General features: G+C 44.0%; 1 protein-coding gene across 1 annotated transcript in view; it reads right to left on the bottom strand.

The window, feature by feature from the left end:
• The window catches only part of LOC106743362 (probable chitinase 3), a 35,595-nt gene that overhangs the window by 8,023 nt on the left and 11,084 nt on the right, over positions 1-16,488 (bottom strand). Inside the window, exon 2 of the mRNA XM_014617136.1 lies at positions 594-675. Coding sequence (XP_014472622.1) covers positions 594-675 — 82 coding nt within the window. The remainder of the gene's footprint in view (positions 1-593; positions 676-16,488) is intronic.

Raw genomic sequence — 16,488 nt, 5'->3', positions numbered from 1 at the left:
GATATGTGTTTCAACGTTGCGTAAGACTTCGCGCTAACACTGTAGCACGAAACTTCTCGCGGACGGCTGCCTTTCACCCGTTAGAATCGATTACACCGCGGTACCACCATTTTGCATATGACGCAATGCCGACGGCCCTTTTGCGCATTTTTGGGACATTGCGCAACGCCGGAGCTTGCGCTGGTGCAACGGAACGATTGCATTTTCTCGCGGCCGATCGATTGTCCGCGAGCGGCCGCGCGTTTGACTCATCGATAGATCGTTCGGAATCGGCGGACAATTTACGTAATCGGCGATGAAGAAATAATTAACCGCGCGATACCGTTCGGCACTCTGACGTAATGACGCCGCGAAACAACGCGTTACGTTGCCGATCAAAATCGGCGATAATGCTGGCCGATAATGATTCATTAGCGAAGCTTCGACATGACGAGGCACCGGTCACCCCCTCCCCCCTCTGAGTGCGCGCGTTTACTTGTCTGAGTAAAAATGCAGATTGTTCACTAATGGCCCGAGTCGTCACGATTTGCCGAGCGATCGTTACAAAAGATAGGCGCCGCTGCGAACGAACGAACGCAGAAATTATAGGATACCTTCGGTGTGCTGGAGGAGGCCTAGAAGCAGCACCACCAAGCAGACGAGCAGCAGCCTCCAGGTGGTTCTGCTGGTCGATACCTGAAAAGAAAGTGAAGGCGAGATAGCGCAGCAACAACGGCGAAATACAATGAGAGTTTGGTGAGTTTAATGCACTCGCTCGCACCGCCGTGTGTCGCTTTCGATCGTGCATCGCGTTGAAAATCGCGGCCGGTGGTCGATCGAAAATCTCGAGTTTTATTAGTAAAATAAAATTATTAAAATATTATTAAAGCAAATAAGCTAAAAAATCATTAAAAAATTATTAAAATAAAATCAATGGGCACACGCATAAAAAGAAATGTTTATCATTGACTTTACAAATCAAAACGTCCGATAAACAAAACAATTAAACTACTGAAAGATTATCTACACAGCTGCATTTTTATTAAAAAGGATACATCTATTTCTGTACTTTCTATATTTTTCATACTTTCTATGTATAATGTATATGAACGTGCTTAATTAGCAGAAAATAGTAACAAAGATCTGTTTGATTCCGTCAAATAACGACAGGTTCTCTCCTTGTCGTTCGCTTCGCTTTCGTCGCTCGACGTCGACGGGCTTGAAAAGCGCTCGCTCGAGACTTCGCGTTTATTCTTTCTTGCGCGTAACTATCCATGCACGATAGGGTTAAAGACCCGAGATACGGTTCTCCGGCCGCGAGTACTCACGTCTGACGTCGCGCTCGGCGGGGAGAGAAATTTAGAATACGTATTCTACCGTTTATGCCGTTCGTACTCGCGATGCCTGACAAAGGCAGGCGAAAGTCTTTTGCGGTTCCTACAATCAATTATCCGTGCGATCACGGATTGTTCCACAGCATCGAGAACAAGGATCAGCAGCTTCTCCGGCGGTGAGAAGTGAATCGGGCGCATTGACGGAGGAATTTCGTGGACCAATTGCTACTTCGCTTTCCTCCGCAAATAAGGGCAATTCGCGAGATTGTGGCAGGTTCGAAGATGCAGAACAATGAGAACGTTGAAGACAATTTTCGTACTTTCACAATTTCATCGTTCTTATTACGCTTCCCGTATCTCTCGTATTTTATATATATGAGGAATCTTAATTATTATTAATCGCATACAGTTGCTCTTCCATTATTATTAATTTAAATCCTTATCTCTATACATTTATAGATAAGTTTTATCAAATTGTAAGAGCCTTACTTTTTAATTGTAATTTTTAATTTTGCGCACAAATTTTAACGCGATCGTAATTTATTCTACATGAGGAACGGTTTTATTGAATTAACTAGAAAATGGGCAACCAAACGCGAAATTCTGGTTCTTATAATTAGAAATTCTGTTTCCTTTAGTCAAAACGCGTTTGGTTGTCCACTTTCTGATTAATTAAACCTTCTTTTTCCGTGTATCGACGCAGACTGGAATGCCGGACTGTTCGGATCGCGTGGTTCGAGCTAGTGATTTCCTTTCATTTAGAATTGTTCCGCGAATGTAGCGTGCAAATAATACAATGTAAGGCTGTCGAAATATGTGAGAAGGCACGTGGCACTAGCCGATGTCGCTGTAACGGCGGCAGTTGCCCGCCATTGAGACGTGTATATCGGGTAACGATTCAATATGAAGCAATTTTAGTTGGCATCCGAGAAATGCAAATGGCGAAAGTAGTTTGCGGCTCGGACAATCCATTTGTCAGAACGGAACACGAATAGTCGCGTAACTATGAAACTTAGCCATTGGAACTTGGGCGTCGAGCAGACGTAGGAGCGAGCGTAACCAGCAGCGGAGAAAGCGTTCGAGAAAATAATCAGACGCGTTATCACGTTTTCCCGAAAATATCGGCCGAGACGAAAGATTCCGATCGGTAAGAATCCGTAGATTCTTGATATTAAACGAAGCAACTTTTCGTTCACCAAAATTCCGTTAAAATAATACTTTTTAAATGAGAGCCGTTTAAAGTTGTCGAATTAGCGTTGCTAACAACGTTACGAACTAGGTTGCTCGTGATTCAAAAGCGGAACCACGAAATATTACCCAAATTATGTAGGTTATTTCTCTTCTAACCCATAAACATTTCTTTCTATATGGTTGCTTCATCGAAAAGGATATTGCTACCTCTCTATTGTGATCTGCAGAATAAATACTATGGTTGAGAGCTTCGTAGAGTACAATAGGCTATTTTATTGTAATAGCAAATTAACGACTGCGTCCTAAGGACAAATTCAGTCGGCGAAACTTTTTTTATTCTAGCAACAGTTTCTGTACCTCTTCTGTCCTGTTTATGAATAATTCAATAATTCGATTATACCAATTAAATTTTATCGCTGTCCCAACGATTATACGCAGTAGCAACCATCATTTCGCTGCGACGAACAAAATTATATTTTTTCGTGTATGATTGATATCGCCTACGAGAACTGTTAATTGGCTATTACGTGGTTTTAAAAGGCGTCATCACATTAATAACGTTATTCACAGTGCCTGTCGCTCGAAGCTGCGCGATAAACAATCCGTCATTCTTGAAAAAATGACAAAAATGATTTCTAGTCGCAGTGTGCGTTACGTGACCGATTCTGCGCGGCGATAGCCGTTTTATACGCGAGTAGATCTGATTAAAGTTCCTCGTGGGTTCCGGGAGAGATGCCGCGCTGGAATCGTAATGATAATTATTATCCGATGTAATAAGATGGTAACAAATGGAAACGAACGGACAGAATTAAATATCTGAAATCCGCCTATCTTGTTCGCACGATAACACAGAACGCACCGCACGCGGCAGATCGCGTGCGCGCGCTTCGGCGCTCCACGGATTGGGTCCTCGAATTTAGAGCGAGATATTTAACGCTCTTATCGAGGTAATTGCTTCCCGCGCGATGCGCGATCGTAAAGACAAGACCCGTCAGATCGTTCGCACGTCTAATTATGTTTTCACTCCCGACTCGCGCGTGAGATCGAGATGGAAGTTACGCTCCATCGCGTCTCTCCTCTTTTTCTCTCTCTCTCCCCTTTCCACGGCTAGATCCGCGTGTTCCATCCGCGAGATAGTGTGCCGCGACGCAAGCGAGGAGCAGTCGTCCTCGCTCGTATTAATTATTATTGCAAACCGCAGGAAAGCGGGACTCGAGCATTTTTTTTTCGAGGCCATGGCCGACCGGGGACTTCGTGACGAGCGGAATCTTTTTCCTCTCCTCTCTCTCTCTTCTTCATCTTTCGCTTCTTCTTCGGAGTGGCGTGCGCGATCGGCCATTCCGGCCACGAGCCTGGAAAGTTCTTAACCTCGTGAACCTCGCGAGCACCGTGGAGAACCGTTGAATATCATTACCCGACGCGCAGCGACACTTAATGATATTCAGCGCAGAGCGCCGCGCGGCGGCTTTTATATCGGAGACGCGAGAGACTCTCCGAGGAGGTGAAACCTCTTTCCGCGCGCGTTCCGCGCGACGCGGCTTTATCGAGAGCGACTTTATTGGCCGGCGAGCTTTATCCACGTTTATACCCGGCTTATACGACGTTCGTGTCACTTGAAGTTTCTACTCTCCGCGGCCCATGTGGTCTCGCACCTTTCGCCGATTTTAAGACGCGTACTCTCCGGTACGCGAGCCCCGGCTCTAAACACGGCGAATTATCCCGCCACTGCCGGCGAACATCGCCGTGCTCGAAGAGGTATTCGTAACGAGCTTGTAATTCGCACTTTGTGACATTGATGGCTGCGATAAAGTGAAAACGCAATCATCTTCTTAATCATTATGTTCCGATTTCACTTTGGGCCGAGTACGCAGGCGCGCGCGCGCGCGCCTACGTCCGCCAAGTTAACCGGCTTATTCAATCTTCTTGCGTGTATTGTATGATTTTTTTAACGATAAATAGTCTAAACCGGAAAAAGGAGACCCCGAACGTCTCAAAGATGTATTGCCCGTTAGTGCCGCATTAAGGGGTTCACTCGTGAATTTAGTATTTATCAAGCGTAACAAATTCGTATAAATTTATTTCACTTTCAATTCGATTCGTTCGCGTCACGTTCAAATGCAGCATAAATTAATTTGTAATTTTGTCATAATTTTTTCGTTATTTCGAGTTCGGTGCAATATATATTTAATGAGGACTAGACGACGAGGGCCACTCGAATTTAAACGAGAGAGGTGGAATCTCGTTACTCGAGATTTGATCGAGATCTAGAGATTCGATTCGCGAGACTAGTTTCGCCACCGATGGATCCACCGTCTCGTAATTATGAACGCCTCGAGAGACGTCTCGGGTGAAGGAAGAGTTATCGTCAAACTGATCGACAGATCTGGCGTTAAAGTCGCCGGTCGAAGCTAAATTGCGCTCTCGCGTTCTACGAGCCTCTCTGCATATCCCGCACGAGTCTCTATAAGCATCATTTATCTTCTGTATAAGCGTCGTACCGAACAACAAGAACCGGCCAAGCTCCACTTGGCATTCCGTCGTTGCGTCGCGCAATTGTGTCGCGTCATACGAAAAATTATCCGTTCCCCCTTGTCCTACCTTCTAATCTTTTCACCTGGCCGCTCATTGTCGCGACGGGCCGCGATATCGCCGCATGCATCGCGCCTCGTTCCTTCGAACGTGGGAGCGACTCCACGTTATACTTCCGAGGCTAGTGCCTCCCGGTCATTAGCTTGCTCCTATTAGTCAATTAATGAAGCCGATGCGCGCCGGAGATTAACATCGCCCGCGTCTGTTTCTGCAAGGCCTGTGTTAATAATCGTTGCACGGAAAAAAATTAGCCGCAATCGCTAAATTAGCTGTAACATATGAACACTTTTAGCAGCGTAAGCAATTTTAATTGCCGCAGTAGCAAATTCTTTCGCCGCAGCAATTAAAATTGCTTACACCGCTAAAGTTTTAGATGTCCATATATTACAACCGATTTAACTACTGCGGCTAATTTTCTTTTCCGCGTATTTAAAACCTGTCTTAAGTGGGATACTCAGGCAAGTTTTATTTTTGTAGATTTAAATTCAGGTATTATTGCGTGAAAATCAATACTTATTATTAAGCCGTCAAAATATACTTAAGTGTTGATGAAAATATTACTTGATTTAAGTGACGGAAAATAGGCGATTATTTGATTCTACCATTTCTTTTCTACGTATTAATAATCTCCACTTGAAACTTGTCCCAAGTAAGATATTCATATTTGAATTTATAGTTAAATCGGCTATTTTCCAGTTGAATCACGATTACAAATGTAATGTCAGGTGTATTCGTAAAATTCCGCTGAAAAACTCAGATTCAACTTGAAATTCAGGCCCGGCCATCTCGCGTGAGGCAAGTAACGACTATTAATACGGCTCTGAACCCCTGGTCCCCGATCTCGGGAAAAGAGCGCGGTGGCCGTCTAGAGATTTGCATGCGACCGAGCTGCGGTTCTCGCGCTGCGACGCGACGCGACACGCGGTGCATCGTCGGCTGGCCGTGCCGCGTGCGCGGAGAGAGAGCGAACCGAGAAATTTCTATGCCGGACTTTTAGAACGGCCCCTATTGCCACGGTGCACGACTCCATCGTATATATAGCCAGTCAAGTATCCGTGACTCGGCAGAATGATCATTTCTAACGTTCCCCTTACTATGCGTACTACTACCACCATTACTATCGTTGTTGCTACTACCACACTAGTTCGCCCCCTGCGCGCATTCGCTCACCCTGGATGCGCCGGCTCCTCTATCCGGCATAAATCTCACGGACATGCTGTCGAGATGCCGGAGCATCACGGTATACCAGATTCCTTCTTCTGGGACGAGAAGAGAAGAGCGCGGCGCACGGTACACGAGAATAAGATTTGCGCTAAAAACGATCCGCTGAAATTTTCTATCACTTTAATGTGGTGAACGTGTTGAAAAGCGTACGAGTGTATGTTAAAAAGTACACGAATATAACGTTAAATTAACATGTATCGGCAATGTAGATATGTGAATTTAATATTGTATTTGTGTACTTTTTCGCACATATTAAAGTAACAGAAAGTTTCGCCCCGTTTTTAACAGAAAATATTTTACTATGTGGAACGAAGTGTAACAATCCACGAAATTGGCGCGCAAAGAGAAAGAAGGTGAGAGATAAAAATTCACTATTGGAGTAATTATTTACTTGAATCCAGCACTTTTTCCCGTGTAAATATTTCATCGAGCATTTTGCACGATGACGCGTTGAGATCCCAAATTTCTTTTTTATCTTGAAACGTTCCGCAACAATTTATTCGTCCTACTGTGCGGCGGGGAGATACGCTCCCACGCTCTTTCTCTCACTCCACCGTCGAGCGTCTTGCGCCGCGATAAAGCCGATTTCGGTTCTGCTTCATATAGAAAAGCCGGTGGCGAATTGATCTTTACGACGGCTTCATACGGCGTTCCGTAAAAGTCTGATATTCATATCCACGGAGTGAAAGCGCTCGCTCACTCGCGACGAACGCGTTAGTTTTGTCAAATGTGTCGCTCTTAAGTAGGGTGATAAATCGTGCGAATATCCGTTCCCCGCGGGACGATTAATGCAGTTTCGGTGGCTTCTCTCGCGTTCGCCCGCGACCTCACCGCTGCTCGTTTGAATAATTCGATACGATCGGCTATCTAATTGAAATCTCGAGGTGTGTAAATCTCGAGTCTCGGGTTTCTTTGACCTCTCTCCTCCGTCCAGTCGTGATGCCCGTGGAGATCCGTTGGGCAATAAATACTCCGCGGATCGAGAACAGAGTACGTAGCTGAAACGACTCGCGCGCGACGCGGAGCGGTCCGTGGGGCAGCGCGAGAAAGAGATATTTTATGAAACGCGGAAATGAATTATCGGAGCGCGGAGGAGAAGGAAGGAAGCTTGGAAAAAAGAAGAGAAAAACGGAGAGTAACGCGTCCGAGAGGATCCGAGGAGTTCGTCCGAGATCGGCGAGAAAACCGACTCGCGTATCGTCGTCGTCGTCCTCCTTCCGCCTCAGCGGAGAACCGACGCGCCGGCGAGGCACGCAGGATGCAGGCGAGTCCTGCTGGTCGATTTTGCGGCGGATTCTAGATCAGTAATGCCGTCCATCCGTGAAAATTTCACTGACGCTCGCGCGCGTACGCGGAGTTTGGGATTTTCGAAAGTTGCCCGTCGTAAAGGTACGCGCCCGGCGTCTAATTGTTGATTCACCGGCGGAGCGAGAGAAATCGATTCTCAACGTCGCCCATTAAGGGGGAAATGCAATTACGCCGGCGATTATGCGCGAGACGGAGTAATCGGTCACAATGCGCGCGCGTTTTCCCTTTTCCTCGGCCGGCGCGGAAACGATGCGCGTCGCGGATTGTCGCCTCGATACTCGTCTCGTTATTCCCTTTCTTCTTTCTCTTCATCATGGCGACGAGCGATCACGCGATTAATACATTTATCAAACGTCTCACATTCCGCAGCTGTCATGCTACGTTTCGGGGAAAGTATTTGGTATTTCTAACTACTCGGCGAACACGATGACGTATTAAGAAAAACGTCGAGTATTGAAAACATTCTAACAACGTTACGTACGTTTATTATTACGTCATCGTGTTTGCTGAGTGTAATTATCACTGTGAAAGAGTTATAGTCAGGAGAGGCGTTTTTTTCTAGTGAGTATTATTAGAGTGTCAATGATAATAAGCTTACATGTATGCTGCTATTACCATTATTTTATGATTGAAAAAAGTGTAGAGCAAAAGCACCAAGACTAGCACAGGTGTGGTAAACCGACACACCGATGTTTCTCGGTTGGAAAGTACTGAACTCTGTCGGGCAGAACATGAATTTCGTTTATTATGTACAGTAGTTGGAGCTAATAATTTCTATGTGGTAGCGCGTTCGCTCGTGTTATTAGCATCGGTTTGATTTTTCGTCGTGCTGAGGTTTTTGCTGAGCTATCTTGTGAAAATCCGAATAACAAGTCAGCGGTAAAGTAATTTACTCGGCAGTGTTCTTTTATAATACAAGTTCTGAACTTTTCAAACCACTTTGATTCCCGTGCCAATCTCTATCCTCCGAATCATGCGGAAAAGTTAAGGTTAGTTTGTTGCCCTGTGAATACCTGAGTTCATTGGTTTTTTAACCGCCATACCTGAACTTTGCTATGAATATTATTTCACAGAATACATTTACCGGGGACCGATTTTCCCTTTTCTTGTTATTGCTTTCTCCGTTTATTTGTTTAAGATAGAAGAGTCAGCCGATTTCTACATACGTGCGCCATAAATTTTAATTCTGTACCTTCAACTGGGTCTTTAGAGCCTAAAGACAAAATGGCATATCGGTTTTTCCGCCATAGTTCAAGCCGGAAATGACTACAATTTCTCTCAGCGTACACGGAATAGCGCGCGCGCGCGCGCGATTATCAAACGCGCGGCGCGTGTGTTCTCGCTGCGGAGAAAGGCCGCGTATTTATTAGCACGAGTTACATACGTTCGATTAACAAGTTCGCGCGGATTGTCGCGCGTTTTAATCGGGTGATTAGAATTCGCGACCGACTCGTGCGATTCATGCGATCTCAGATTACAAGCGTCGGGAGCGGCGCGTAGAAACGAGACAGCGCTACCGCGCGCGCGATGCGCCGAGTGCATTCCTGGCCGGCTTCTACACGAAGCGCTAAGCTTTCTTCGCCGTCCGTGCCACGTTGCTCGTTACATTTACCTGGTTTACACTCGAGCGCTCTCATTCGGTCTCTGCCCGCGGTTATAACTTCGCCGCCCTTGCGACCGCCGTAGGCAGGCTCGTGAGATACGACACACTTTAACCTCCTCGAATATTTTTGTGAACGGCCGGTCGTAATTTCAATAGCATCCGGTGAGACCGTATTGCGCCGCGATACCGTGCACACACACACACACACACCGTATGCAGTCCGTTGTTTACACACGGTAATGATTTAATTAGAGAGAAAAGTAGCGCAGTGACAAATTGCGCGTAACTGTTATCTCCGTAAAAGCGATCGTAATTCAACTTGACTGATACTTGCGAAGTTTCCTCGGCTGACATTTAATTTCACAAGTTGAACGCCTGGATTTACGCTGCGATTTCTCCCAGCAGTCTTCGTAATTTCGAACTGAATATCTCGCATTTTTCAAATGTCACCGTTTTTACCGTTTTGAGACAAAATCCCTCCGTCGACGTTGAATATTTTATAATTACAATTGTAATAGCGACTTGTTCATTCTTGCTCAGCCGCCTGTTATACTTTTCGGGTTTAATACACAGTCCCGCTATTTTCCACGACGTAAAGCTTTCTTATGTCTGCTCGAATTCCGGAACATCCCGAGCGCGTTCCTCATTGAATTACTGTCGTCGATCTCTCACAGCAGAATAGAAACGTTTCCGCTATGCGGTCATAAGCACGAGATAGCCGTTAATGCAATCACCTTGCAACAGTGATTGTAAATTCGAAACATTTAATCCACGCCTTCGTCTTAACCTCGATAAGCACCTTCTCGCGCTACGAAATGAAAGCAAAGCTAAATAACAACTGTGAACCGTGCGATAAAAATGATGAATAATCACAATAATTAGCAATAACGTTTGCTTCCCCATCGATGAATACAATTATCAACTGGACATTTCTGCATTCCATTAAATTCCAATATCATTTTAATAATAATTCTCATATCGATATCATTTGAATAAAATTAAGAGAATGTAGATTAAAACTAAATATAGAATAAAATTGAACAAAATCAGGAGGATTTGATAAGACTTGTGAATTTGTGTAAAATGAGTAACCTATTTTTTTAATTCATAGATACACATAGATATTTTAAGAACATAAATAAATATATGTAACACTTGTTCATCCGCATCTCGAATATGAATCTGTTCTACGGTTTCCTTATTTCAAAATCAATACTGTATTTCGATTAAAAGAATCGTTTTTTCTTTTCATCTTGTTTTTTTTTCTTCCGTCTTTATTCCTCTTCGATTTTTCCTCCGACTTTTCCACACTTCCGCGTGCCCTCTCCCGTATCACTCGTGTCTTTTCCGTTTCGGTTTCCTTCTCACAAGGTTTTCCCGCTCGCCACCGGATTCCTGTGCCTCGAAGTGCATTCCACATTGTATTACTCTCGCGGAGAACGCCCGGTATCGCGGCTTTCCTCCTTCACGCGTCCCGCCGCTTACGTTTTACCTCCTTAGCACGGCTCTCGAGAGCCTTGCGCTCCTTTTTCTCCTCGCGCTCTCCATTCTTTTTCACCGCGCTCGCCCTCGGCGCGTTTCCAACGCCGTTCGGCACGAATCGCCGTTATGTACACTCGCCGACCGTGCTTTTTGCAGTCGGCCGGACATCGAAATCGAAAGAGATCAACGTTATTAGACGCACGACGCTCGATTTGCGCGCTTCGATTTCGTGATCTTCGCACGAGTGCTCGCGCGAGTCCCACGCATTCGACGAGACGAATGATAATACCGACATCAAAGGTTCGCCGACATATTTTTCCCTTCTAACTTTCGCGAATCTCCGCCGTTCGTCAGCGTGTTAATTTCTCCCGCCAAGAGGCGACTCGTCTAACTGGTCAAAGCAGAAATTTCATCGATAAGCGTGTCCGTTCGAAAGGACCCGTCGTTTCCCGATCGATCCTTCGCCGGCCGAACCGGACGATCATTAATGTATCACCGTCCGTCGCGATAATCGCGATAAAATGCAATCCGGATTTATTTAAGGATGTGCCCATGTGAGGAGCGACTTTTCTTGAAAAATATTGAAAAGCCGTTTTGAGCGATTCACAGAAAATCGCGTGATTACGTATTATAACATATTTGTTATATAACTTTTAATTTCCAAGTTATGTAGCAGCAACTGAACGTTGACTGGGTGGTCATGTAGAAAAAGTCAGTAAAACTATAAAATTGTAATACAACTGTTGTAACATTTTCGTTATATAACACTTTATATTTCTAAATTATATAGCGGCAAATAAACGTGTTGATTGAGAGAGGTAAGAATGAACGTCGCGATTTAAACTTATCGAAATAAAAATAAGCAAGGAAGAACAAATGTACAGGCACCGTAAAGTCTAAAAACGACGTTGCAATCTTTACATCAATCCTTAAATCTATTAATACTTCAAATTTTATCCCTTTACAAGGAAAATATGATTGGTTGATTTATCATTTCTTTTCGCGCGTAGTGACGCTGAAAGTGGGGACGTGACAGCATCGATCGGTTCCATCATTTTGCTTTGGTGCCAATGGAAAAAACTGCCATGATCGTCCAAGTTCCGTATTAAATAGGCTCTATAATAAAATCGGTCAACAGCGTCGTAATTGGAATACATTTTTTCATATTCAATAGCAATGTTATCGTGAAACTAAACACATCACACATTTCGCTTGAAAAACTCGATCATTAGTCTCTACATTATCGCTCATGAAGAAGATTCACTCGAAATTGATCAGTTTTATTCGCGCAACAGCATTCTCCGCGGTGTGCACTCGCGAAAACGTGATATCCGCTCGATCGATCTCGCCTCTCTCGGCGGCGATAATCCCGTTGAGTCTGCGCTCGGGATTTGCGCGCGGTAATTAAATGTAAATCGTAACCTGATTCGTCAGAACGCCGGCGACGTTCGTCTTGGCGCGTTTTACGACCGCGCCGGGGCAATAACTTACGCCGGAGGCGCGCAGTGCGTCGGGCCGATTATGAAAACTCGTAGAGGCGAGGCTTCCGACGCGCCGCGCCGCATACGTGCTCCACGCATTAACGGTAATTTGCGCGCTGCACCGCGCTGATGTAACAATTACTAGAAGTGCCGTACGCTAGTGCGCGCGCGAGGAAGAGGCGTGTGGTACTTTAATGAGACGTGACTCTCGGTTTCGCCTCGGTCGCCGCGACCTTAGCACGTTCACCTTCGAGCCGCGATTTCTTTTCGGCGCGCGATGACGACTCGCTCCGCGATTCAGACGCCGCCGATCTATCGATCGCTATCTGCCTCTTTATTCGCCCGACCGTTCATTTACGCGTGCGTATGCAGAATAAAAAGTGCCGGAATCAAGTAAACGTAATCACCTGTTTTCAAGCCTCTTGAGTCAAGCAATATTCTTATCGATTTAAGAATATCTCAATGACTCGTAGTAAATACTTAATTGAACGCAGCAATACCTTGATCTGTCAGTGAATTGTTGAATGTAGGTGTAAAATAATTTTAAATTTAAGAAAATATTTACTCGAATTATGCAATTCTTCTTTCCCATTCGAGGAACTTAATCGGTTTTAATTGAGATTTTTCTGTCTGATAAATATTTTCCAAATATCAATTCTGGTATTCTCGATATTATGAATTTAATATTTATTATATTGCAATTGTTTTAATACATATAAGTAAATATCTGAGAATTAGTTTTGAAGGCTCGGAAGAAAGTGGTTTTTTCCCAATATCTACGCAGATTTCTACGGTTTCTTCTTTACGGCGAAAGATAAGTGCGGTAGGTTTTAATGAAACACACGTGAACTTTTCTAAACTTTTTTCTATTCTTAAGATAAAAACTGGAAAAATCTGCGGAAAAATGGAAAAAGACCGTTTTTCTTCGAAACTTTACAACTATAACACTGTGTATACGAAGTAAATGTCACATTGTTTATATTTTTACTTCTAGTAAATATTTTCCAAAGATTATCGGGGCAACCATTTTACTTGAATCTAGTAAATATTGCCAACCATAGCATGTATTTATTTCAGTGTACTCGTTTAAACTTACTCCGTGTCTGACAAGTGCGCACTGTTTGTGCGTGCTTCGTTATCTTTCATCTTGTAACTCCGAAACGAGATGTCCTCGCGATTTCTCGCAGTCCTCGCAGTGATGTCTCTGTGTCATAAAAAATCGCCCGTCGCGCTTGTTTATGTTCTCGTGCAAAGCCATATTGTACGAAAGGAAGCAAAAGGGACGGGCGTCTTCGTGAGAGAAGGGGAAGGCCTGAACTTTGAACTAGATAGTGAGTGCGCACAAGCTTCATTGTCGTCGATTTAGCGACAATCCCAGCGGCTGACCGGCGCTCGTATCTCTCCGCTTTCACTCGAATTTGAATTTTGCGCACGATCCAAATCTTGACGAGATTTTAGAGCGCGCTCCTGTAGATTATTAGTCGGTAATTAACTCGGAATCGAGTGAAAGTCTGGGACCGTGACGAATAAAAACTGTCTCTATTACACTCGGTCTTAAATTTGTTATTAGTTACGGCACCGTGTCTCGCCCATTATTTTTTCATATATACGCAAATGCTGTATCTTCTGGATTTGTACACATTTCGTGTTATATATTAAATCAAACCTTAACTCTTTCTGTGACACAAATATTAAAGTGGGTCTTCCAATTAAGAGGAGTTTAAAAAAGGAATAAAAAAGAGAAAGGTTCCAGAAAAAAAATTCACTATTAAGTCACTATTTCGAGATTTCCGTATTTTCATTTACAAGCAAGAGTATGCAAATCTAAATGAAGATAAAACTTTCTTATACGTGGGAACATGAATCGTAAATTGATATTAATTTTTCTTTCGTGTCGAGAGATGCTTTAAAATTATATTTGTATCAATAGGAAATTGTATATTCGAAAGAATTGCATTATTAAAGATAATCAACATCAAATTGCAATCGCGATTATGCGAAAATGAGCAAGTTATTATCGAACGTAAATCGACGCGTTTCGTCGAAGCTTGCACTTTCGTGTTTTTCGTTGCGGTGGCATGTAAATATATTTTCGCCACGCTCTGAGTTTTCTTTAACATTCGCGTCAGAGCGCAGCATTTTTCCACACGGTTTCCTCATTCTCCGCTTTACTGCTCGTTCTATCGTGCAATTAGAACGCGAATCGCCATGTAATCGCGGCGTAACGACGCGCACACGACAATGTAACGTCACGTCTGTGTGTGTGTGTGTGTGTGTCGTCCAGCACAAATATAAATTACTGGCACGCGTTAAACTTTTTTATGAGCGGTAAGAAGTGGAGGAGAGGGTTCGCGCTCATTAACAGCCAATTAACGTTTAACCCGCGGTTCGGGTGAAAGTGCCGTCGGTGAAAAAAGGAACTATCTATTATTCCTCTAATCATTTCCGTTAGTTTGCGTATGTCTCAATGGTTACGCCGAACTTTCCCGAAGTACAATCTATATTCTTAACGTTTCTCATGGCTCGACAATTTGTTCCCCCGCTTCTTCTTCGGGAAACTTTCTAATTAAACAGTGCGTCACTGTGACGTTGCGCGATACCCGCGAACATTTAAACGCTGTTATTTGCGAGCATACCGGGATCAAGTATAAAAAATGGCGGTAGTTGCAATGTTGCGTTCGTGTAAAACGTATTGCGGAGATATATGCTTTCCGCGCAATTTTCTAAGAACGTTTTCGGATAATCACGCGAACTCCGTTCCAGGGCGGGAATTTAAAACTTCACGAGATTCTATAAAAAAAATTAAAAAATAGGATCGCTGCACAGTAAAATATTTTGTGTTAAAAACCGTTCATTGAAATATTGTTGCTTTAACATAGGGGGAACGTGTTAAAAAGTATATAAATATAATGTGAAATTAATACATTCATCTTGTTAACATATTATAAGTTTAATTTAATTTAAAAATGAGATATGTCGACAAAATGAATATGTCAAATTAGCATTATATTTATGTACTTTTTAACGCATTCCTCCACGTTAACATAAAATTTCAGTAGGCCGTTTGTAACACGAAATTTTTTACTGTGCAGCGACAATAAAACTGTGAAGCTTCGATTGGAGTCTTGCGTCCTGTATTTCGAATTCGATTAGCGTACAGGTCGAGGTATGCGCCCGAGTCATGCGACTTCGCTTTCGCTTCTTGTGTCTCGCTTCGAATTGTCTCCAATCGTCATAATTTCCACAATCCCAATATCATGGAGAGCCATGTATTCTCGCGAAGAGATACTCATCGTTGGATTTCTCGCCTCTAATTCCGCAACTCGATTCTTGACTCAAAGAAAATTGCAACTTTCTTCTGGACGTCATCTCAACGCAATCACCTATTGATCCAGGCGATTGTCATTTCCGCGCAATTTAACATATTCTTGGAGTATCTTTACATATACTTGGCAGCTCTAACAATTGTATTACGTGAACGGTAGTACCTTTACTTCAACGTAGCAGACGAGTTAAATTCAGCGTACACGGTGTTAAACGAAGGCATCGCGACGAAATTGTCAACGAAAAGTGCTCTCCATGCGCGTTTATTTATCTTGGACGGCACCATTCGCGGCAGAGCATCGGCTTGGTTCGGTAACACCATTTCAGCGCACGATTCAGCCGCTTTTCCATACCGGTTGGAACTTTTCTAGTCGCGCGTTAGTTCGTTCATTCCCTCGTTCGCTAGTCAGGCGGCTCGCTGTTGCATCGTCTAATTAGTGTAAAAGTACATTGCACCACACACGACGCATTATTGTAGCCCGCTATCGGTCGAAGATCGATCCCTTCTTTCTCATCTCACGATGCTCGGCCGCGATATACAGCCGCGCTCCTGTCTCTCTCGCGACTCGAAACGGCGATTCTCCGTTTTTTCCCCGCATGGACAAAACGCACGCCGCGTTCCGACACGTATTACGCGCTCGTGTCGCTCGTTTAAATATAGCGGGAACCTAGCGCATCGAGCTTCTCGCGGTCGCTCATCTTGGCTCTTATTAAACGTGGAAAACAATGACGCGGAAGGAGGTTGTCGGCTGCGAGAAAAGAACACTCTCTGTGGGATGGAATACATACCATCATTTTCCCGCGGACGAAAGCTCTCCGAGCTCTCCCGCGATGTTCCCCCGCTGACTCTGATATTGTTTTATTAGCGATTAGGGATGATACTACCGATACAATACTGGTATCGATCTTTTTAAAGTCTTTAGATCACAAACCGACAAAAAGTCTAACGCAGAAGACAGAAGTATTTTCATAT

This window comes from Dinoponera quadriceps, unplaced genomic scaffold (genome assembly GCF_001313825.1).
Source record: "Dinoponera quadriceps isolate SergipeBrazil2010 unplaced genomic scaffold, ASM131382v1 scaffold616, whole genome shotgun sequence".
Lineage (NCBI taxonomy): Eukaryota > Metazoa > Arthropoda > Insecta > Hymenoptera > Formicidae > Dinoponera > Dinoponera quadriceps.
This window is presented reverse-complemented; position numbering and strand designations above follow the sequence as displayed.